Source organism: Sinocyclocheilus grahami, unplaced genomic scaffold (assembly GCF_001515645.1).
Source record: "Sinocyclocheilus grahami isolate Dianchi unplaced genomic scaffold, SAMN03320097.WGS_v1.1 scaffold622.1, whole genome shotgun sequence".
Lineage (NCBI taxonomy): Eukaryota > Metazoa > Chordata > Actinopteri > Cypriniformes > Cyprinidae > Sinocyclocheilus > Sinocyclocheilus grahami.
Window position 1 is genome coordinate 266309 of NW_015505801.1, and position 23077 is coordinate 289385.

The window sequence follows — 23077 nt, forward strand, 5'->3', positions numbered from 1 at the left end:
GTTTTAGTTGCTAGTAAACTAGTAATTCTACACATTCTCAACAATTATGCTTTAAGCAGTGTATTAGTAGTTAGTTAGTATGCTATCTCCATTGAGACTACACCCCTCCCTTAATGCAACAAGCCCCGCCCACTTAGGTTTTCTATTGGATAAACGCTCTGTCAGTTTCAATTTTCTGTTTTTTCATTGGTTCTTCCCTTCCCGTCACCTTATTTCGATTCCATACGCGCCAAACATTGTAGGCTGTGACATACTTAACGCAAACACTTCGAGCCAGCACTGTTTATGGCCTTTGAAAACGGCCAGCAAGGGTTTGTTTTGTTATTTATTATTGAATTTAGCCGTCTAAAAGGAAAGAAGGGACAATCCCTCTCTCTGTCACCAAGGCAGCAGGTAGTAAACTGAAAGCACAGCAAGTGTGTTGTTGAAACGAGCAGTGTGGTGGGTGAGTCGCGCTCCGTTTAATCATGATGTATTAGTTTGTTATGCGATATGTATATGATCAAAGCTTTCTAGCTAGTCTTGAAAACAATAACGGCGTTGGTTAGAATCTTATTTATGACTGTCCACTTTGATTTAAAGCGGTCGGAGGAGCAGCCCCAGGGGCGACAGTGTGTGTGTTGCTGATGGTGACTGCAGTATCAGCAGTGTGATGAAGACTGACTCCTTCTGCATGCACCAGTCATTCCCCTCCGCATGGACGCATCAGGTGGGCCAGACTGCTGTCACACGTGCGCAACGATGTATGGCCACTGAAAAGATCCTAAATATTATAAAATAATAACGATAAAGCTTACCAAAATTTCAACAATGCAGCATACAGCAGACGTTGTGACAATAAAATGGTACCACAATGGAGATCTCTTTAAGAATTTGTTGCCAAGTGTTTTAAAAAATATAAAATATCTGGTTATTCAGTAGTTTAGATGTGGTTGCTGAAGAAGATTGTTATCTGAAATGGCTAGCACAAAACCGGTGACTGGGGTACTTTTGTTCACCCTCATTTTGTTCAAACATCTATTATCTGGAACACAAAAATGTATAAGACAGAATAACATCCTCAGTCTCCATTCACTTTCACTGTGTAGAAAAAAAATACACTACTGTTCAAAAGTTTGGGGGTGGAATATTTAAAAAAAAATTATTTAATTAATTTGAAATAGAAATCATTTGTAATATAAATGTCTTTACTGTCACTTTTGATCAATTAATGCATCCTTGCTGAACAAAAGTATTAATTTCTTTTTAAAAAAAAACTTTTGTTTATTGGTTTTAGTGTATGCCAGTGTAAGTCAACGGGGACTGAAGCTGTCATTCTCCTTAACATCTCCCTTGTGTTCCACAGAAGAAAAAGTAATATGGAAAAGTCCCTGGACAGTTTGGAAAAGTTTGACAGGGAGTTAATTTGCAGACTATTCATTTTTACTCATTTATTTTCCAAAAGGTGATTCTCATGTCGGTTCTTCAGTGGCGATGAGGAATCTTCAGATCTCTGATCTGCATTGCTTCCACCCCGTGTCTCCGTCATCAACTCGGTCTCCAGTGTTGGAGAGCTCTCTGCTCAGACAGCTCATGTGTACTGCTCCAGAGAAGAGAGGCACAGCTCTCACCATCAACCCTAATAAAGCTGTCCTGTCCATTAACTGCACCACATTACAGGGATCGGACGATTGTTCTCACCAAAGCCCTTTTACCAATTAAACAAGGCCATATTACACCATGTTTTTGGTAGTAGGGATTCTTTGCCTGGACTTTTATCTGCTCCCCTATTCTTTGAACTATTGAGTTATTACAAAAGATTTCAATTGTTTATTGATGTTATCTCTTTTTGCAAGGTTGTGGATGCAAATGAACATGCTTGTAAGCTGTTTGAGTGTGCATACAGTGATTTGATTGGCCGGAAGCTCACCTCTCTCCTAAAAGCCAGTCAGATGCTAGAGGAAGGGCTGAAGGAGGAGACACTGGATTCTGATGGGAACCTGGTTGCTATTTCTGCCAAAGTGGTATGAATCACTGGGGTTAATTAAACAACAATTCACTTAGCTGTCACTAAATGATTTGAATCTTGAATATTATTATTTGAGTCTTGAATATTTGATTTCTTCCACACTGCATGTTTTGTCCTTGGCTCTGATCTCTGCTTTCCATGAGCATCATTAATTAAAGCACAGCTCTGGCTCATTCTCTCCGCAGGTGAGCACAGTGAGTTTGACAGGAGCTGAGTTTCCTGTGTCTGTGTGGCTTCAGACACCGGAGCAGCGGCAGCAGATCTTAGAGCTCCTGCTAGAGCGAGTGGAGAGAATCACAGCACACGTGACGTTCACTCAAAATGTGAGACTCATTCCCTTGCAACTAATTGTGCACTTAAAAACAAACAAAAAAGTAATAATAATAATTAAAAGTTTCTTAAGCACCAAATCAGAATGATTTGTGAAGGATCATGTCACATTGAAGACCGGAGTAATGATGCTGAAAATTCATAAATAAATATCAGGAATAAATTACATTTAAAAATTTATTTTAAATTGTAATAATATTTCACAATATTTCTGTTGTATTTTTGATCAAATAAATGCAGCCTTGGTAAGCAGAAGAGATGTTTCAAAAACATTGAAAAAATATCTTACTGACCCCAAACTTTTAAACAGAAGTGTACCTTTAAAGAAAATTGTTGTGTAAAGCTGTTGCTTATGCCGAGTTCACACTGCACGATTTTTCACTTGCCGACAAATGTCTGAAATCGGAGGCAAATCGGTGCTCGTTCACGCGAGTGGCAATCACGCAGTGTGAATTATCAAAGACGCGATCTGAGGGAATCGCCGACGCTTGCAAAATATCTGGAGCTGTCGGCGATTCACAATCACACTGTGTGAAATTAGTTCTGACTGAAAAACACATCGGCGATGACCTTTCAGCCAATGAGAGACCAAGATACAGGGCAGCGGGAAGTTCGGGGAGGAGTTGTAGTTTGCGGACCAGTGTTGCCAAATCCGCAATTGCCGCCGGTTTTTTGTCAGCAGCTTGAAGCGACCCCAATAACGTGATATTTAGGCCCTGGAATGTGAATTGTACCAGGAGAACCCCACCCAAAAAAATTTCATTTTACCCCCCGAACACAAATTTTACTGGGGGACCCCCTCGAAAGCAATTGGGCTATTTTCAGGCCAGTTTTGAGTAGTACTTGGGCGGGTTTTGTAGCGAAAACCTGGCAACCCTGCACCAGACAGAGCTGTCGGCGATTCTTCCTATTGTAAAGTCATGTAGCGTGTAACCTCCTGTCGTCGTTCCATCGTGCAGTGTGAACACCGCAACAACTGAATGCTACCCCCGATAGTCACACAGTGTGAAACCAACAGTAATGCGACGTCTTTGAAAATCGGGCAGTGTGAACTCTTTAGCTCCTCCTCCTATTTCCTCAGGGTGGAATCCTCAGTTGTGACTCCACTTTTGCCCATCTCTATGGTTACCACGCTGCTGAGGAGATGACTGGCCTGTCGATCATGTCTCTGATGCCATCACTACAGATCCCCTTCCATTGCAGGACAACTCCCAAGGTCACAAAGTCTCTAAAAAAATCTTTAAGTAAACAGTTAGCATTTTTGCAGTTTCGTGATACAGAAATTATAACAAAATAACTGACTGGTTCTGTTTTTTATTAATAATTTGAATTTGCCTTTATTTTTACGTCTTCAGTTTTCTTTGTAATTTGTTTCATTTTTAGTAATTTTGTTTTGTCATTTTTATTAAATGACAATTTAATAATTGTCATTTAGTAATTATTTATTTTTACTAGTTTAGTGTTTCAACTCAAGTTATTTCAGTAAGTTGCTACGGCAACATTTTCAAATTTATGTATGTAATGTTTTATTTATTTTTTTTATTTCATTACAAAAGTGTATTATAGTTTTAATTTAAAATACAAGCTCTACTGTGCACCTTAATATAGCTTGTTTCTTTACCTTTGTATTTCAGGTGTTGCGTGTTCAGAGATTGTGTGTGCAGGCTAGGTCTGGTTTGGTGCTGCCAGCATGTGTCCGTCTGCAGGCTGCTGTGTCCTGTGGAAGATCACCGCTGCAGATTAATGGATCAGCACATCCAGAACCTTCTGATGGCTCACTCGTAAGCTCTAGACAGACCAACCGAACTCTTTCAGGTCAGTCTTGCACTGCAGTGCGTGCAGTTCTGGTAGTTGCTTCAACAGACTGAAGTCACAAACACAGTCACCCTAGGTGTGTGTTTTCTCACACTGACATTAAAAATAAAAATATGCAGATTTCCTAACTGTGAATCAGATTTCTGTGTCTGTGGGGATTTATTTATAGCCCACAGCCACTAGTTAAAGTGACTTTTCCAATATTTATTCTGACATAAATGAAATCTTTATTTTCATTGAGTTTCTTGTTGGTTTTTGTCCAATCAAATTAACTAAGTTGCTAATAAATTAAATTAGATGTAATAAATTTTAATTGCTGTTGATTTCAGTGTGATCAATGCAGTGCACTCTTGTCCTGCAGGTGGTAAATCAGGTGCGGGTGGTGTCCCGTCCCCCAGCGCAGGTGTGCTGTACTCTGGGTCAGTGTGTGTGTTTGCTCCCAGTAGCTGCCTCCTGACGCTCCTGCCCAACGGCACCATTCACAGTCTCATCAACCCCTTCAGCTCTCTGCTGCTCGGATATAACAGCAGTCAGCTGCTCGGGAAGGTATAGATGCTATGAAACATTCCCTTTTATGTTGGGATTTGTGTTAAAGGGGTGGTTGATTGCGATTTCACTTTTTTAATGTTAGTTAGTGTGTAATGTTGCTGTTTGATCATAAACAATATCTGCAAAGTTACGAAGCTTAAAGTTCAATGCAAACGGAGATATCGCCTTTTAAAATTCTAGCAGTCTAATGCCTACAAAAATTACTGGTAAGGAACTACAACGAGTTTCTTCCCAGGTCCGTTACGTCAAGAACCCAGAATTTTACATAAACCCCGCCTCCGGGAACACGCAGCAAAGGGGGCAGGGCCATGCTGCGCTGCTTTAGAGAAGAGGAAGAGAAAACTACAGGTGCACGTAAAAATATATTCATATATGAATAGCGATTCTGTCTTCTAACAATTCTAGTGGATTCACAAGTTTCAAAATCAATGTTCTAAAGCAGCGTTCTCACCCTGTTCCTGGCCTCTCTCTGCATCTCTGCATCTCTCTCTCTCTCTCTCTCTCTCTCTCTCTCTCTCTTTCAGATCATCAGCTCAGTGAATACACTTATTTTCACATACTATAGTTATGAGAAGCGTTATACATGGCGGTTGCCGAACTGTATTAAAGCTTTAATCAGAATAAAACCGTATTAAAAGCAGTAGCATTTACAAATAACAGCGTATCTAAAAGTATGAGACAACAACAAACAAAAATCTTAGGCCTACCATTAAAAGCCGTGCTTGCACAGGTTCTGCGCGATCCTCTTCACTAATATCCTCTGCGTCTCAATCGGGCTCAAATTGATAAGCAATATAGACGACGTCATTGTTTACAATACAACCGGAGCACATGCTGCTATGTTGAGGTGCGGGACGTTTAGACGCGCGCTAGAGGCAGTTTAGCCAATCACAACACACTTCAGATCAAGATCAAATCAATCAGAGCCCATAAAAGCAGGAAATGATCAGCGCGTTCAGAGGGGCCGAGCGGTGTGGAATAAAGGTGAATTATGTGAAAAATAATGCGTTTTTTAACAAACGAAGCATTAACACATGTTAGACTGTACCCCATAAACACAATCAAGCCTATAAAAAAACCAATCAACCACCCCTTTAAGTCTGTATAACTCTGTTTTAATAAAAATATGCTTTTAGTTTTAGTGGGTCCAATTTGATTTACCTAATCCAACCAGTGTTATTTGAGTGTTATGTACTTTTTTAATTTATTTTTTATTATTAGAACATGCTATAAAAGTTATACATCATAGATAGACAATAGGGGTGCCGACATTTGAAAAAATTTACAAAGATGGAGAAAAAGAAAATAAAAACAAGTAGGTTTTTTTTTTTCACAGTTTCAAGATTTTTAAAATAAGAACATGTATAAAAGGAAAATCCATATGCTTTGTGAACATGTACATATAGTTGCATACATAATCCACTCCACTATGTATAATCGGTTAGCAATTATGTATTATTCTTACGATTGGACTCCATCTTGCCTCAAAAATATTCATCTGAAGTCTAAGGGAATAAGTTATTTTTTCCATTTCGTAAATTTCTCTAATTTTTCGGATCCACTGTTCATGTGTCGGTGGGTCAGGTTTGAGCCATTTAGACGTGATACATTTTAGGGCTGCAGAAAATAATATTTGAAGTAGATAACTCAATCTCCTTTCTCTCATGCCTTCAGGTATCTCTCCTCGAATAGCCACAGTTGGACCAAAAGGAATATCAATATAAAATATGTCTCCAAAAACTTTATAGATATCTTCCCAGAATTGTTGTATCTTTGGGCAGGACCAAAAGATATGAGTGTGGTTTCCCAATAAGTCGAGTGTTATGTACTTTTATAGTTTTATTAATATTTTCAATGAGCTTTTTCAGTATTCATTTGAATTGAATTTTTTTTAGTGCTTTTGCTATGTACCTTTCAATGTTTCCAAGCTAGTATACATGCTAACAGCAGTCCTGTGCACCTGTGTGTAGAATGTCACATACCTGATACCAGCGTTTTATGAGCGAGTTCGTGCTGCGGACCAAAGCAACCACCCTACATCTCATCCACACGACACTTCCAGCCCATCTGACAGCTGCAGAGGTACAGAGATGTGATGCACTGTAAGGATACACACACTTTAGCTTGTGGTGCTGTGCTAAAATCCCCTCACTTCCTATCTGTCTAGTTCTCAGACCCCTGTAGATGTTCTGCTAGTGCTAACTGTCCCCCTGCTGATGTTCTAACCGTCTTTACTGACATGCTCTCAACTAAGGAAGATCAACAGGAGACATGTAGTGAGTTCCTTCTCTTATTGCACATATATTTCATTTTTAAAATTTTTATTTTAGTAACAACGTTTAATCTGGTTATCCTGTTTTTTTGCCGTAATCTGAATTATTGCTATTTTATTTGTCTTTATTCATTTTATATTAGCCAGTGTTTTTGCTCTTATTGGATGATGTGTGCAGATCCAAACACAGTGCTTGCTGGTGACAGTGTGATGGTGCATCTAGCCATGCGTAGGAGAGCAGGGAAGAGGATCTTCACTGGGACAAGCGCTAAACTGGAGAAAGAGAGCAGCGTCCCATCAACAATGATCTCACCTGCTGTCACCTCTATACCACTGAATGGGTTACATACTCCACTAATTCCTTTCATTTAATTTTTTTCTCTTTATTTGTTTATATGCACAGTTTAAGAGTAAATTGCATGTCAGCATGTGGAAATGAAACCTATTATTATTAATTTAATGTTTTATTTATTTATTTCAATCCTCATACATCATAAAAAAATCATAATGGATTTATTGTTTAAATAAAATATTGAATCATATAAAAAAATATTAAATATAATAAAATATATGGTAGCATTTGCTGCTTGTAATTATTGTAATTTAATTATTGTGAATTACTGGGCATGTGTGATTCCCACTTAACCCAAAAATATGTCTGAACAGAAGATATTTAGAAAAATTGAGAACCAAACAACATAGGAGCCCATTGAATTCCATTAAATGAACCATGATATTTTGCAAAATATCTTCTTTTTGTTGCATAGAAAAAAGTTTTGCAACAACATGACTTTGATCAAATGACAGAATAATTTTGTGTGCACTGTCCCCAAGTAAGGTAATCCACCAGTGAGATAATAAAATAATTTAGGCTCCAAATCAACATTTCATATACATTTATTTCAGTGTCACATCACATCACAGTAGAGTCAGCTGTCTTAACCGCTGCTTGTGTACTGCATCATTACTGTGTCTGTTCCCCTTTCGGGCTTGAACTGATGGTAAAACTAATGACATTATTTACTGTCTTTACATTTATTTTTAAAGATGAGATTATGGTAAGGGGCGTTACATTTCCGACGAGTGCTTGCGGTGTTCGGCCAATCACAATGCACTGGGTCAGCTGGCCAATCAGAGCAGACTGCGCTTGTCGGAAGGAGGGACTTTGTAGAAAACTAAGCGTTTGAGAGAGGCGGGGCATATAGGACCTACAATAATGTACAGTATTTGAAAAATAATGTGTTTTTTGAACATTAAAGCATGTCAACATATTCTGTTACACCAAATACACAAATAATGATCTTTAAAAAAGCATCATATGACCCCATTAAAACTGAGCTCTTTTAAAGGGATAGTCCACCCAAAAATGTTGTTCTTTCTTCTGTTGAACACAAAAGAAGATATTTTGAAGAATCAAACCAAACAGTTTCTGGTCCCTATTGATTTCCACTGTATGGACATAAAAATACAGAGGAAATCAATAGAAACCGAAGTTGTTTGGTTGCCAACATTCTTCAAAATATCTTCAATTGAGTTCCTCAGAAGAAAGTAAGTCGTACAGATTTGGAACATCATGAGGGAGGGTAAATGACATTTACATTTTTGGGTGAGCTATAACTTTAGTATCTGCATTTAAGATAAAGCGGCAAACTTCCTTTCTTCCTCATTTAGGCAGTTCGTTCAGATGCCTTGCGCTCCTCTGTGGACCTGGAGCAGTTCGGCGCATGTGAGGGTCAGTTTGAAGAAGACTACTGTCCACTGCGCTCCATTGGAAAGGGAGCCTTCGGCTTTGTCTGGCTCGCTGCAAGACGGATAGATGGACAGGAGGTCAGTGACACTCTCTGCATTCACTGGTGTTCATACACTCATATTCATCCGTTGCGAGATAATAACTTGATAATGACGTCAGTTGTTTGTCAAGAGATGATGTTTACACACTGAGTCAGTGTCATTGCTGGAGGGTGTATCCAGTCTTTTATGGACTTTTATATGAGCTGGTGAAGAGATGTTGAATTTATTATCACTTCAATTTCAGGTGATTGTGAAGTTCATTAGGAAAAGTGCAGTGGTGAGTGAATGCTGGGTGGATGATCCTGATCTGGGTCGGGTCAGTCAAGAAGTGGCCATACTGGCTCGCCTGCAACATCCCAATATTGTGAAGGTACACTGAGAGAACTGTTTGAGTTCATATTAAATACTTAGAATGTTTTGTTGCCAAAATTAAATGATGCAACATAGCTTCCTAAAAAAAAAAAATGTTTGCCCATTAGGTTCCTTATATGCAAGTGTTGTTGTTGAATGTCCATTTCAATCTGTGCACATGCTTTAAAACCTTGCCGCAAACAACTTGACCCACTCTCAAACACTGTAGCTTGTTCATGTCGTGAAGATGCTTTATCATACGCTGGAAAAGTAAATTCGATTTATTTTCACTTCCGAAAGTTTAGGCTGCAAAGAATCAGTGGTTAAAATGAGTGGTCGACCGATGTTGTTTTTTTGTACATCTGATGCCGATATCTTGGAAAGCAGGGTGGCCGATATAAAGCTGATATAATTGTATTTTATTTTAATTAATATTTAAGAAATTTAAAATAATTTGAAAATGTGTTAATTTAATTTGTAAAATAAATATACTTCTACTTTAGATGACAAAGTATTTTTCACAAATAAATAAATATTTAATAAAAATATAATTAAAAAGGAAGTACACTGTAACCAACAGAGCACTCAGTATTCTGGGAAGTTTGTGTGCATTGGGAATAATTTTTTTTTCAAATAAAGCCAAAGTAACACTCATTTTACATACAGCACAGAGTGAAAATGACATGAGTATGACAGTGAACAAATGCATAAAGCGCAGCATAATTTGAAATCACGAATTTAATGTTTAAAGCGTTCAATTCGTACGGACCGAAAGTCACGTAGAGAACACGCGATCATGCAGGTCACATGCACACTTCACAAGATCTCACAACTGGATTCGACTAAGTTTGCAAGGTTTGTGAAATTAAATTTTCATTAGTCATTCAAAGATTTGTTTAAATGATGTAAATATGTATTCGCTGAATGCTGACGGCAAATGAGAAGGTGTTATAATGTTTGCCTTTCTATTACTAATAATATAAAAGCAATCGTTATATTACTTTTTGTATACATTTTAATTCCTTTGTTTAACAGTTCTATCGGATTATTAGACCGACTTCTATCCGTATTAGACAGAACTGTTAATCATATGCTAAAAAATAACATTATTTGGTATAATGAAATGTTTATGCGGTTTAAGGTTCAAAAAACTAATTTTCCACATACTGTACATTATTGTTTCTCCTCTATGCCCTGCCTTTCTGAAATGCATTGATTTTTACAAAGCTCATCGGTCTGAAAAGCGAGGTGTGCTCTGATTGGCCAGCTATCCAGTGCGTTGTGATTGGCCGAATACCTCAAGCGTGTGACCGAAATGTTACGCCCCTTACCATATTGTGATGCCCTGCCAGGCCGGAGCGATGAGACAAAAACATTAAAACCCATTATAAACTAGGCATTTGTTGCATCCAGTGGGGATATAATTACGGATTATAATGACTTATGACTTCTACTGTCTTTTTACGCGTTGCATCGAGCCGCGTAAACATAAAACCATGTCTGCATTTGTGATCGGAGAAATTACAAACAACAAGTGCTACTCTACACTGCTCAAAACTCACGTTTGAATCATCAGTGGCAAATTCTTTAAATATAAAAGAGTGCTTACAGTCTGTGAGTCAGAACAGCCGGCATTGTAGTCTACTCTTCCAGGATCAGGAAACAGTCCTCCATAAAATGTGCTGCACACATGAGCGGAGGCCGGCGGGCTTGAGAACGGCGCGGCCGGCGGATTCGACAAAGGAGTGGCCGGTGGGCTTGCGGCAACCACATGTGACGACCCCGGGCTGGACTCCACTTCATCCACTGTGAAAGCCAATCCAGCGATCCACAGCGCGAAGTTGATGTATTTCCTCAGCGATCAGCACGGATCAGCTCCAGGCATGACGAAGCCGATATCGTCCTCTTTTGGAAGGCCAAACAAAGTAGTTTCGCTTTCACAACGAAACACACAGCGCCTTCACATCATGGTGGCAGCGGCAACAACAATACTACAGTGAGAATAAAAGTTACGCCTTCTTTCTTTGAACATTTGGGCGGCGCTATGCAAATCTTCCCACATCGTGACGTAGACGTGGGGGCGTGTTAGAATGAGCCGTTTTAGGTAGACTCTAAACTTTTATAAAGAATAATATCTCTTTGGATTTGAGACTTTACAGATCTTCTTTATGCACCAAGAGCTTGTAACACCCCAAAGAGAAAGGAAAAATTTTAATCGCCAAACAGAAAAACTTATCTGCCGATATTTGAAAAATGCCAAATATCGGCCGATATATCGGCCTTGGCGATATATCGGTCGACCACTAGTTAAAATTAGATTTCTTTCACTGTACAACCTCAATCTTTTTTTGTGTTCCTGTCATTTTCTGACGACTGCTTCTTTAATCTTGTGGAGTTTGATGCAGGATGCACAAAACGTGCACAGAAAGATTGCTCAGTACCCAGTTTATTTGGACCAGCTGGCTCCACTCAATCACAACCTGTAAGTATGATAAATAATAGATGTTTATATTTTCTATCGAGCGTTCAAAATACAGAACTAAGGCAATGGACGTATCGTTTCCGTTACGCGCTGTACGCGTTAGATCAGTCACAACAGTCTGGGCCATCTGACCAATCAGAGCAGAGTAGCCTCACGGAAAGGTAGGGTTTAGAGAGACTGAATCTTAGAACTGCTTTGAACGAATCGTTTGAGAATTTTTGGAAAGTGAGGTGATATTAAATGCATATTTTGAGAAAACTAAAGCGTTTTTTTGGGGGGACCTTGTGTGCGTGTAAACTTATTGTAGGAGACTCCCAGAACAATATTAGGAACCTTAAAAATGATTATTCACTTAAAAATATTAAAACACAAAATTGTCATTTTTAAATTGTAATGTTTCACAGTATTACTGTTTTTACTATATTTTTGACCAAGTAGCTTAATCGAGCAGACTTGGTAAGCATAAGAGCATTTTCAAAAACTTAAAGGAAAAAAAAAAAATGACCCCAAATATTTGAACAATACATTTATAGATATAATATTCATATTATAAATTTTCTGGATTAATGTCAAGTTTTATATTGAACATTGCCAAAATGCTAGTTATAGTATGCTCACTATTTGTGTTTATGAGTGTATTACTTTTTTGCTGCAGGTGCTGGAGGTGTTTGAGAATGAGGGATTCTTCCAAATGGTCATGGAGAAGCATGGGGATGGGCTAGACCTGTTTGAGTTTATCGACATGCAGCCAAGACTGGATGAGCCTCTAGCGAGCTACATCTTCAGACAGGTGAGAAACGGGTTGTGAGAACTGTTGCACAGAGAAGTTGTAATTGGATCACTTTTTCCTGATGTGTATCTGAATGTGTCTGTACCTAGTTGGTAGCCGCAGTGAGTTACCTGTGTGGCAAAAGAGTGCTCCACAGGGACATAAAGGATGAAAATATCATCATAAACTGTAAATTCCACATCCGGCTGATCGACTTTGGCTCTGCTGCCCTGCCAGAACCCGGAAAGCTCTTCTATACCTTCTGTGGCACTCTGGAATACTGCTCACCAGAGGTGCTTCAGGGAAACCCGTATGTACTGAAACATCACACCGACATCTCAGTTCCATCTGTGTGTCTAAGCTTGATGAGGACAGAGTACAGGATAAGATCAGGCGGTTAAAGGGATAGTTCACCTTCAGTTGCTGGTCCCCATTGACTTCCATAGTCAATGGGGACCAGCAACTGATGGTGAACTATCCCTTTAAGGATCTGAGAAGGGTAACATAAAGGTATGTATGTATGTATGTAATTTCATATTCATGTCTATAAAATAAGCAACACATTAATAACTGTATGACTGAGATCACCACAAAGCCCTTGAACATTCATGTGCACGATTCATCAGATCAGGTCTTTCTTTATTTTCCCTCAATAAAAATGTAGTGACAAGTTAACATTTATTGTTCACTCAGGTTTCATTAATTATGTTTGGATATTGAAATAGGTTTAAATACCCTTTTTAACTTGGAAACATGCAACATCACAAGTAAAAAAAAAAGTTTGTGAAATGCAATTTTTATGTTCACTTTAAGCCTGTGGAGGTGAATGTCCGAATGCTGAATAATGAATGCAAGAATAATGTTGAAACCATTATGCTTGCATATACAGGTAAAATATGAGATTTTTTTAATGTATTTGCTTTTTTTGTATTTTATATTTCGATGTATGTAGATACGAGGGTCCAGAGCTGGAGATGTGGTCTCTAGGAGTGCTCTTATACACCTTACTCTTCAGTGAAAACCCGTTTTGCAGTGTGGAGGAAACCCTGCAGGCCCGACTCAACCCTCCATGCCAGATATCTACAGGTTTGCAGCTCTGCTTCATCACAGCTATGAAGACTGACTGGAGACACATGACTGATTTGACTAATTTGACTTTATTCCACAAATGAAGGCATTAAAAAGATCTTAAATTGGAGCAGAAAGTATTCAATTCACGGACATGCCATGAAATGTTGTTTGCACTGCAAAACTGTAACATTTTCCTCAGTGTTTTTGGCTTATTTACCAGTACAAATATCTACACATCCTTAAAGGGAAAGTTCACCCAAAAATGAAAATTCTGTCATTAATTACTCGCCCTCATGTCTCTTAGAATTAATCAAAAATATCTTTAACCCTTTCGCACGTGAGTTTAAAATATTCTAGCTGAGCCCCCAGCGTGAGTTTTTTTTAGGCGACCGTTATTTTAAAATGTATCGCCTTATTGTTTCCATGGCGACGCGTCATGCTTGTCATGTGACACAACGCAGCCACAATAGATCTGTGTAACACATGGATCGCTTTTATTTCGTTTTTCCTGTTTTATTCAAAATATTCACAAACATGCTCACTATATTATGAAATATCTGATATTCCGATTCTGAAATATGTGCAATTAAATCTGTTTGAATGTTCACTCAAAGAAAAAAGGCATAACATTTATTCTCTCTGTAGTATTATTGTCATGCCGTGGAGATGCTGTGTTTCGTTGTGAAAGCGAAACTACTTTGTTTGGTCTTCCAAAAGAGGACACAACTAGAAATCAGTGGTTAAGTTGTATTTACAACACTGTTCCAGAACAGTTCAACCCAAATATTCAGATGTGTGCAGCACATTTTATGGAGGACTGATCCTGGTAGAGTAGACTACAATGTCAGCTGTTCTGACTCACTGACTGTAAGTACGTTTTTTATATTTAAAGAATTTGCCATTGATGATTCAAACGCGAGTTTTGGGCAGTGTAGAGTAGAGCTGCTTGTTTGTCATTTCTCCGATCACAAATGCAGACATGGTTTTATGTTTACGCGGCACGATGCAACGTGTAAAAAGACAGTATAAGTCATTATAATCCGTAATTATGTCCCCACTAGATGCAGCAAATGCCTCGTTTATAATGGGTTTTAATATTTTTCTCATCGCTCCGGCCGGGACAGGGCATCAAAGTATGGTAGGGGCGTAACATTTCCGTCACACGCTTGAGGTATTCGGCCAATCACAACGCACTGGACAGCTGGCCAATCAGAGCACACCTCGCTTTTCAGACCGATGAGCTTTGTAAAAATCAACGTGTTTCAGAAAGGCAGGGCATAGAGGAGAAACCATAATGTACAGTATGTGGAAAATAATGTGGGTTTTTTTAACGTTATACCGCATAAACACATTACACCAAATACACAAAATGTTATTTTTAGCAGCATCATATGACCCCTTTAATTTGTGTTCCGAAGATGAACGGAGGTCTTACAGGTTTAGAACAACATGAGGGTGAGTAATTAATGACAATTTATTTTTTGGTGAACTACCCCTTTAAATCAAGATGCATTTACTTGAGATGCAAAATGAAGATATGAAGTCTTGTTTTCTGAGAAATCGAGCAAAATTTAGTTTATGCTTAAAATAAGAAGAAATATCTGTCAATGAGGCTTGAAGACTTGTTTCACTTTACATTAAGTTGATTTTTCTGAGCCCATTGGCAGAAATTTGTTCTCATTTTAATCCTAACAGTTATTTTTGAATAATTTCTCAAAAAATAAGACGTGTCTTTTTGGACATTACTTTTAAAAAGAAAACCTGCAAAAACACCATTTATTACTGTTCAACCTGTTGCTGTGTTCTTGTTTTAGAGTTGTATGCACTGTTGGCTGGTCTTTTGCACTTGATCAAAGAATGACTCTAGAGGAGCTCTTGGAGTCGCAGTGGATTCAGCAACCCATAAATCTAGCAGAGTACTCGTGGGCAGAGGTCTTTCCCTCTAGCAATGGTAAGACTATTGGTTTTAGGTTATTTCATATTGTGACCATTTATTCTTTCATCCTCCAAAAAGATTATAATATTTAGCTTTGCACCGGGCAGATATCCTCTACCTGGACCCCGAAAACAATCGGAGCACTTCAGAGGACACCCCTTTAGAAGATGAAGATGATGAGGAGGATGAGAAACCGAGGAGAACAATGGTGGCGCTGCAGTCCGAGCTGCTGAAATATCTTACCGATGAGTGAGGAGCTGTTGTGAAAGAAACACTAATGCGTTCTGCTCAACCAATTATGACATTACATCTAATGTCACCATGAACACTAATGCACAATCTCTGCAGAACTCTCCGTCCAGCTGCCGCTGTCCTCCTTGATGATACCAGTCCGTCCAAAGAGCAAAAGAAAAGTGTGACTGGGAATGGAAGCCGCCTGTGTTGCTAAGGAACAGCTTTATCTCTGTGTTTGGTGAAGGACTAGGAGTGTATTTATGAACATGTTGTTTTCATGGCGTTTTTAAAACATTGTATTCTGAGATGTTGAAAGTTCTTGCTGTTTGTTGTAATACTATGATGTGCACAATAATTGTCCTGTTAAAACATATGCATAACACACGCACTAGACCTTGATGAGGGTCACCTGAGCTTTACCATATTTGTTATTAGGCCTTCAGAACTTTACAAGAATTTTAGATTGATTTTTATCATTTTAAATTATGAGTATTTTAATAATTTTTTTATCCTATGAATAAATTGTTATTGGCATAATTTCAGTTTGCTTTGGCTGTTGGTTACTCTGATATTATTTCAAATTGTACACAGGCTTTGTAAAGCCTCTTATCAAACGTTAATGTCAATAGAATTCTTCAATAAAATATTTGCAGTTTATAATCACTTTTGTTTCGTCTTCTCTTCAAACACCCGGAACATTTGAGGTCTGAATGTTGTTTCAGTGACACAGATATGGGTTCACATGCATGCAGAAAACAGATGAGGACGAAACTATAAAATACATATTTCATACATTATAGAATTAGACACTAGACTGAATGTCCAACAACTGCTATATAGCTACCGTTAAACATATCGCGATAGGTTACTTTGTAGGAAGCGGTCTCTGATTTGCTGGTGTGAGCCAGAGTAGCCTAACATTCAATTGTGATTAATCGCGTAATAAAAACAAATGAATAAATGCTAGCTTACTTGATATTATAATAGGTTATGTGACTGCTAGAAAATCTGAATCTCCTAAAACAACGTTTGTTAAAACTAAGGATAATTTTGCAAGAAACATTTGCCTCGATGCATGGAAGTGCAAACTCTTCATACTGAATGTAAAATAGTGTATAGCCCCTCAGCAAATAGTTACAGCATCATACAATATCAGTTCAACATACACGCGTAGTGGAGCCTGGGGCTTGTCACGATTAGAAGTCTCAATAAATATATGGTTTAAAAGTCAAATTACACAAATGCTGTTTTTTTTGTAGCAATGTTTCTGTAAGTTGGTTTCAACTACCGAGTTCAAAAACTACTTCTATCTTCCGAATTTACTAGCTACTGGGTGAACACTTTTAGCATTTTATTACATTCATGTAATCATTTAGCAGCCGCTTTTATCCAAAGCGAGGAAAATAGAAGCAACCAACAAAAACTTCCAGGTAGGTGTGCTGAGGCAAGTTGGAGCTAAACTCTGCAGGACAGTGGCCCTCCAGGACCTAGTTTGTCAATAGAAGCAGCGCATTTATATAGAACTGTGATTAAACTGACTCAGACCTGTGCATTAAATGGTTTTAATGTACACATGCCAGCCAATCAGAATAGAGTATTCAGACAAACCATAGTATAATATTATATGATTCTTTAGAGAGAGAAAAAACAATAATTATAATATAAAACTGAACAATGAAATACAGCTTATTGGGAATTTAAATTTTTTTAAAAAGTCAGGAACACAGAAACATTCTACAACTGTAACTTAACTTGTCGTAGAAAAAAAGAAAGTTGAAATAACTTTATACATAATGTTGTCTTTTAATTCTGAAATGGGTTGTTAAAGCTCTGCAAAGGTCATGATCAGGGATTGCCAGCTCTTCATAACCCCCTTCCTGTCCACTTCATCTTCCATGTTTTCCATCAGACTCCAGCATTTCACTGCTGCACAGAAAGCTGGGGCCTGAGTTCTTATGAAGTTGTGGTGTGAACAAGAAAGGATCTGAGATAACTGAGAACTGGGTTCTCTTTTGAGTCCACTATATATTGTGAATACCAAAAGGATTCTTAGGTCACTTTCAGCTGGTTCACTTTAAGTGAACTGGGTTTGGTGCTTTTAAAACGAACTATATGTGAAAGCACCCTAAGAATAGAGAGCGCTAGTGTTAGAGAGTCAAGTTTTTTTTTTCCCCCAAAGAAAACAATTAGATAGAATAGCAATATTCTGGATGGTACTACAAAGTGCCGTTCACTTGCAGAACTCAAGCTTCTGGAGGGCAGTCTGAAGTAGTGAGTTTAGGTAAAGGGGTGCAGAGCCAGTGGCAAGTGGCTATTATAAGCCAGTTATTAATTACTAATTACAATATATACATTTTACTTGAGGAAAAATGACTTGATACATCTACTAAATACTAAAAATCCCCATCAGGTGCTTAAAAGAAAAAATGCTCAGAAAAAGTTAGTCCTCAGAAAAGCTGTTGCGTGGTTTTATATATTCTTCCAAATAAATGTAGTGTCCAGACATTTTGGGGCCATTATGTATTGAACTGAACAGCATTTGCTTCCTCCCTCTATATCTAGTGCGATGGATGTGGAGATGGAGTGTTTGTCCTGTGGCGGTGAGCAGAGGTCATATGCCGTTCTGCTCCACACAACAAGAGCCCCATCAAGCAAATCCATCTCACACCAGTCAGGTCACCCACAGCCCTGGGAATCAGCTCACCCTGTGCTCTTTGCTCGAGATGGGCTTCTCAGAAACTCAAGCCAAGGAGATGCATGAAGGTGCTATGAAGAGCCGTGGGAAACATGTTCCATCTGTTCTGACAGCGCTGTTGCTCCTGGGCTTAAATCCCTCCAGTATCCTGAAAATAATGCAGAAGTGTCCAGAAGTATATTCACTTAAAGGTGCAGCAGCGCATCGACCATCTGAGGAAGATGGGACTGGTAGAAGGTGATGCATCTTGTCTTTTAGTAAACTACACTGCTGTTCCAAAGTTTGAGGTCAGTAAGATTTATTAAATTTTTTTAGCGACATTAATACTTATATTCAGCTAAACTGTTACAAAAGTTTATTTCAAATAAATACTATTCTTTTGAATTTTCTATTCATCAAGCAATCCTGAAAAAAAGAAGTGCATCATTCATGGTTTCCACAACAATATTAACCAGCACAACCAAGGAATGTTTCTTGAGCAGCAAATCTGCGTATTAGAATGATTTCTGAAGGATCATGTGACTCTGAAGACTGGAGTAATGATGCTGGAAATTCAGCTTTGCCATCACAGGAATAAATTACATTTTAAACATATTAAAATAGAAAACCGTTATTTTAAATTGTAATGCTATATCACAATATGACTATTTTTACTGTATTTTTAATCAATCAAATGCAGCCTTGGTGAACATAAGAGACTTCTTTCAAATACAACGAAACTGGGCTGACACTAACAGAAGAGTTTTGTGGACCAGAAATAGCATTAGGAACTATGTATCATGTTATAATGATTTGTTTATTTATTAAAGACGGGTTTCTGCCACAGTACAGCAAACAAATTATTTGCATGAATTTGTCTTGCTTAAAAACTACTAGCCTTTGAAATTGATGTTTGATGGTTTTAATTTGAAAACAAATCAGGAATGTTGTCAAATTTATCCGTCATTATTTTTTGAGAATGTGTAAACTGCAAAGATTCATTCAGGCCATTATAACCATTTAAAGGGATAGTTCAGAAATGTTTTCTTTCTGTGTTGACTTATTTCCTTTTGAAACAGGAAGTTCAATACTTTTATTCAACAAGGATGCTTTAATCTTTAATCTTTAAAAGACAGTGAAGAAATGTATAATGTTACAAAAGTTTATTTTAGATTAATTGCTGTTCTTTTGAACTTTCTCTTCATCAAAGAATCCTGAAAAAAAAAATACTAAGCAGCACATTTGTTTGATTGATAATAAGAAAATGTGTTTTTGAGCAGCAAATCTGCATATTAGAATGATTTCTGAAGAATCATGTGGCACTGAAGACTGAAGTAATGATGCTGGAAATTCAGCTTTGCCATCACGGGAATAAATGTGATTTTAAAATATATATAAATAGCAAACAGTTATTTTAAATGGTAATAATATTTCACAATATTACTGTTTTAATGAATTGTTGATCAAATAAATGCAGCCTTGGTGAATATGAGAGGCTTTTTTCAAAAGATTATTAAAATATCTTGCCAACCCCGAATTTTTGAACAGTGGTGGAAATGTATATAACATTTTTGAATTATTTGGAAAATATTAACTTTGTATTAAGTAATATTTTTCTACCCAATTATTAAATATAAGATAAACAAATTTTAATTAAACTGAAATGTATTTGTGTAGCACATTTTACAATAAATATTGTTACAAAGCAGCTTTACAGAAAATAATGCAACAAGCTATAGGCAAAGGAAAACCTAATTTTTGAAAATATGTACATTGCAAGAAAGGGGAGAAGATAATATATAGAAGATATATACAGGTGCATCTAAATAAATTAGAATGTCGTGGAAAAGTTCATTTATTTTTAAATGTGAGCCAAAATCATCACAATTTAAAAGAACCAAAGACTTAAACTACTTCAGTCTGTGTGCACTGAATTTATTTAATACTCGAGTTTCACAATTTGAGCTGAATAACTGAAAAACAACATTCCACGACATTCTAATTTATTGAGATGCACCTGTATATGTATATATATATATATATATATATATATATATATATATATATAAATACACACACAAACATGTATATATTTATGTACAATATGTAACAGTTTGCATATTCTGCAAGGGGTATGTAAACTATTGTGCACAACTGTATATTTGTATATATACATGTAAATATTTCTTAAAACACGGACATGCGTCAGCACGCGTTGTTTACACGGAAAATAAACCAAAAATATCTTAATTTGTGTTCCGAAGAAACATTTTTTATTTTTGGGTGAATTATCCCTTTAAATCTTAATACTGTGTGTCATTTCCTGGATGATCCATGACTGTTTTTGTGTTTTGAGATAGTTGTTCATGAGTCCCTTGTTTGTCCTGAACAGTTAAACTGCCTGCTGTTCTTCTGAAAAATCCTTCAGCTCCTGCACATTCTTTGGTTTTCCAGCATCTTCTGCATATCTGAACCCTTTCCAACAGTGACTGTATGATTTTGAAATCCATCTTGGTTTAGGCAGTTTAACTGTTCAGGATAAACAAGGGACTCATGAACAACTATAAGAAATGACACACAGTATTAAGATTTAAGGGTATGTAAACTTTTGAACGGGGTCGTTTTTACATATTCAGTTATTATTTTGTCTTGTGGAGTATATATAAACTTTATGTAAAATAGCTTATTCAAGACAGTACTAAATAAAAAATAACATGCAATTTTCATGATTCCTCTTATTTTGTTAAAATTATGAACACTTTGCATATTCTGCAAGGGGAGTGTAAACTTATGTGCACAACTGTATATATATATGATTTATATTATATATAAATAAATATTACATATATTTCTTAAATATATACATGTATGTGTGTGTATTTATATATACATATATATATACACAGTACACACACACATCATTTAAACACAAACTTTTATTTTGAATGCGATTACTCACGATTTATGCGATTTATCAATTTGACAGCCCTAATAAAAATATTTTTTCTCTCAAAATTATATGCAGATTTATTTATTGTTCTTTTTCCCCCACACTGTACATTTTGTCATTTTTCTTTCTCTGAAATTTTCCATGGACCCTCTAGTGCGCCGCTGGGTGTCCATAGACACCAGTTTGAAAGCCACTGATGGAGAGTTGTCCGAAATCTGTCCACAGGTAGTCTGCAGAGGATGATCAGTCGCTACCCCGAAGTCATGCTTCTGTCAGTCAAGAGGGTAAACATGGTGTCCCGACTGCTCAGAGAGAAATGTCTCTTCACCATCCATCAGGTCACAGACATCCTCAGAGACTCATCTGAGGTTTTAGAGGAGGATTTGGCCAAGCTGGAGTACAAATTTCAGGTAGGGCTGCTATTTTTCACTAAAAGTTTTCCTGGCACTGATGACGATACAAAATTTTGGGGTAAACTGTCTGTGTAAATGACGTTTCACTGTTGTGTGAGCCATTTTGGATCACTGAAGTTGCAATTTAAAGGGCAATTAGTGGTTTACAGTAGTTTCAAACTGACGCACAGCTTGTTTTCTCCCTGCAGTATGCATATTTCCTGATGGATGTGCGGCAGCCAGAGATGGTAAAGGCAAAGCTGTTCAGGTTGTCTCTCTCTGAGCTCCGGTGTCGTCGCTGTTTTCTGGAACGGAGGGGACTGTACCAGACGCCAGACAAAAAAGGCCAAACTCTCAGCCTTAACCCCCCACTCAAAGACATCCTCTGAGGAAACCTACCTGACGCAGGTCGCCATGGCAACTGCAGAGGAGTTCCATGTTTTTTGCAAGCTGATGGCAAGAGAGCAAGAGGCAGAAGGGAGGGAGGACGAATACAGCAGTGATGAGGAGTTAGGGGAGGATAAAGATGATGATGATGACGATGGACTGCACAGGAAAAAGCGTCACTGGAACACTGGTTACAAGAAGGACAGGAAATGAGGCATTTTGTATTAAATATTCAAAATGAATATAAACTATTTCATTCAGTAAAATTACCTAAGTATTTTTTTTCCCCGAGACATATGACAGCATTTCATGTTTTGCATAAAGGACCTAACATATGCAAACCACTTGCATACTGTTTACAGGGTGGTGGCCATGCCATGTATATTATTTGTTAGTTTAATCCTCCATCTCATTTATTGCTTTATAAGCTTTTACCTCCGGATATGAGGTGAATAGTAGTGTCGAGGGACATTGAGGTAATAATGGTGCTAGTGTTAGTTTATCTGAACGGCCTGTTATGGGAAGGGTCAGCATCATTTACACCAAATGCTGAGTAACCATGGAGAGCTGAAAGAGTGTTAGTGCCGTGCGATCGTTTACGGATCTGTGCGCATCAGTGGAACGCCTGCTCTCTGATAACAAGGACAGAGTCGGGAGGTATTGATCTGGGGTGGCATTAGTCTAATGGAGACCTGGATGGAAGCAGTAGTTACTGCACATGTGGATGTGTGGAACAGGTACGTGAGTAATTTTAACACGATTTATCGATTGTTCTTCAATGCGTTCGTATTTCATTGTTCCTCTTTGAACTGTTTGTCGAAAAAACGGGGCTGAAACTTAAAATAGTGTTTTGTTCAGTTGGAACTACGTACCATGTCATAATGATTTGTGGATTTATTAGAGATAACAGCTTCTATTACCAGTACAACAAACAAGCACATTATTTGCATAGATTTTTCCAACTTGTCAAACATCATGCTACTGGCATTTGTGTAATTTGTATGTTAGTTGTAATTTGTAAATATATTAAGCTCATTCAATAGTATCTTTTTTGTATATTTCATAT

The 23077-nt window shown here is 37.6% G+C and overlaps 1 protein-coding gene and 1 pseudogene across 1 annotated transcript; both read left to right on the forward strand.

Moving 5' to 3' along the window:
- Positions 1–467: 467 nt before the first annotated feature.
- Positions 468–15805, forward strand: LOC107557849 (PAS domain-containing serine/threonine-protein kinase-like). The gene is given in 20 exon segments (XM_016241415.1): positions 468–472; positions 583–731; positions 1445–1657; positions 1834–2003; positions 2194–2331; positions 3420–3554; positions 3973–4153; positions 4515–4699; positions 6673–6784; positions 6877–6978; positions 7153–7315; positions 7378–7384; positions 8646–8801; positions 9010–9135; positions 12254–12388; positions 12478–12677; positions 13320–13453; positions 15253–15282; positions 15285–15389; positions 15467–15805. Coding segments are annotated over 20 exon segments (2607 nt in total). The 3' UTR covers positions 15628–15805.
- Positions 15806–16337: 532 nt separating this feature from the next.
- Positions 16338–22266, forward strand: LOC107557879 (transcription termination factor 4, mitochondrial-like; annotated as a pseudogene).
- Positions 22267–23077: the final 811 nt, after the last annotated feature.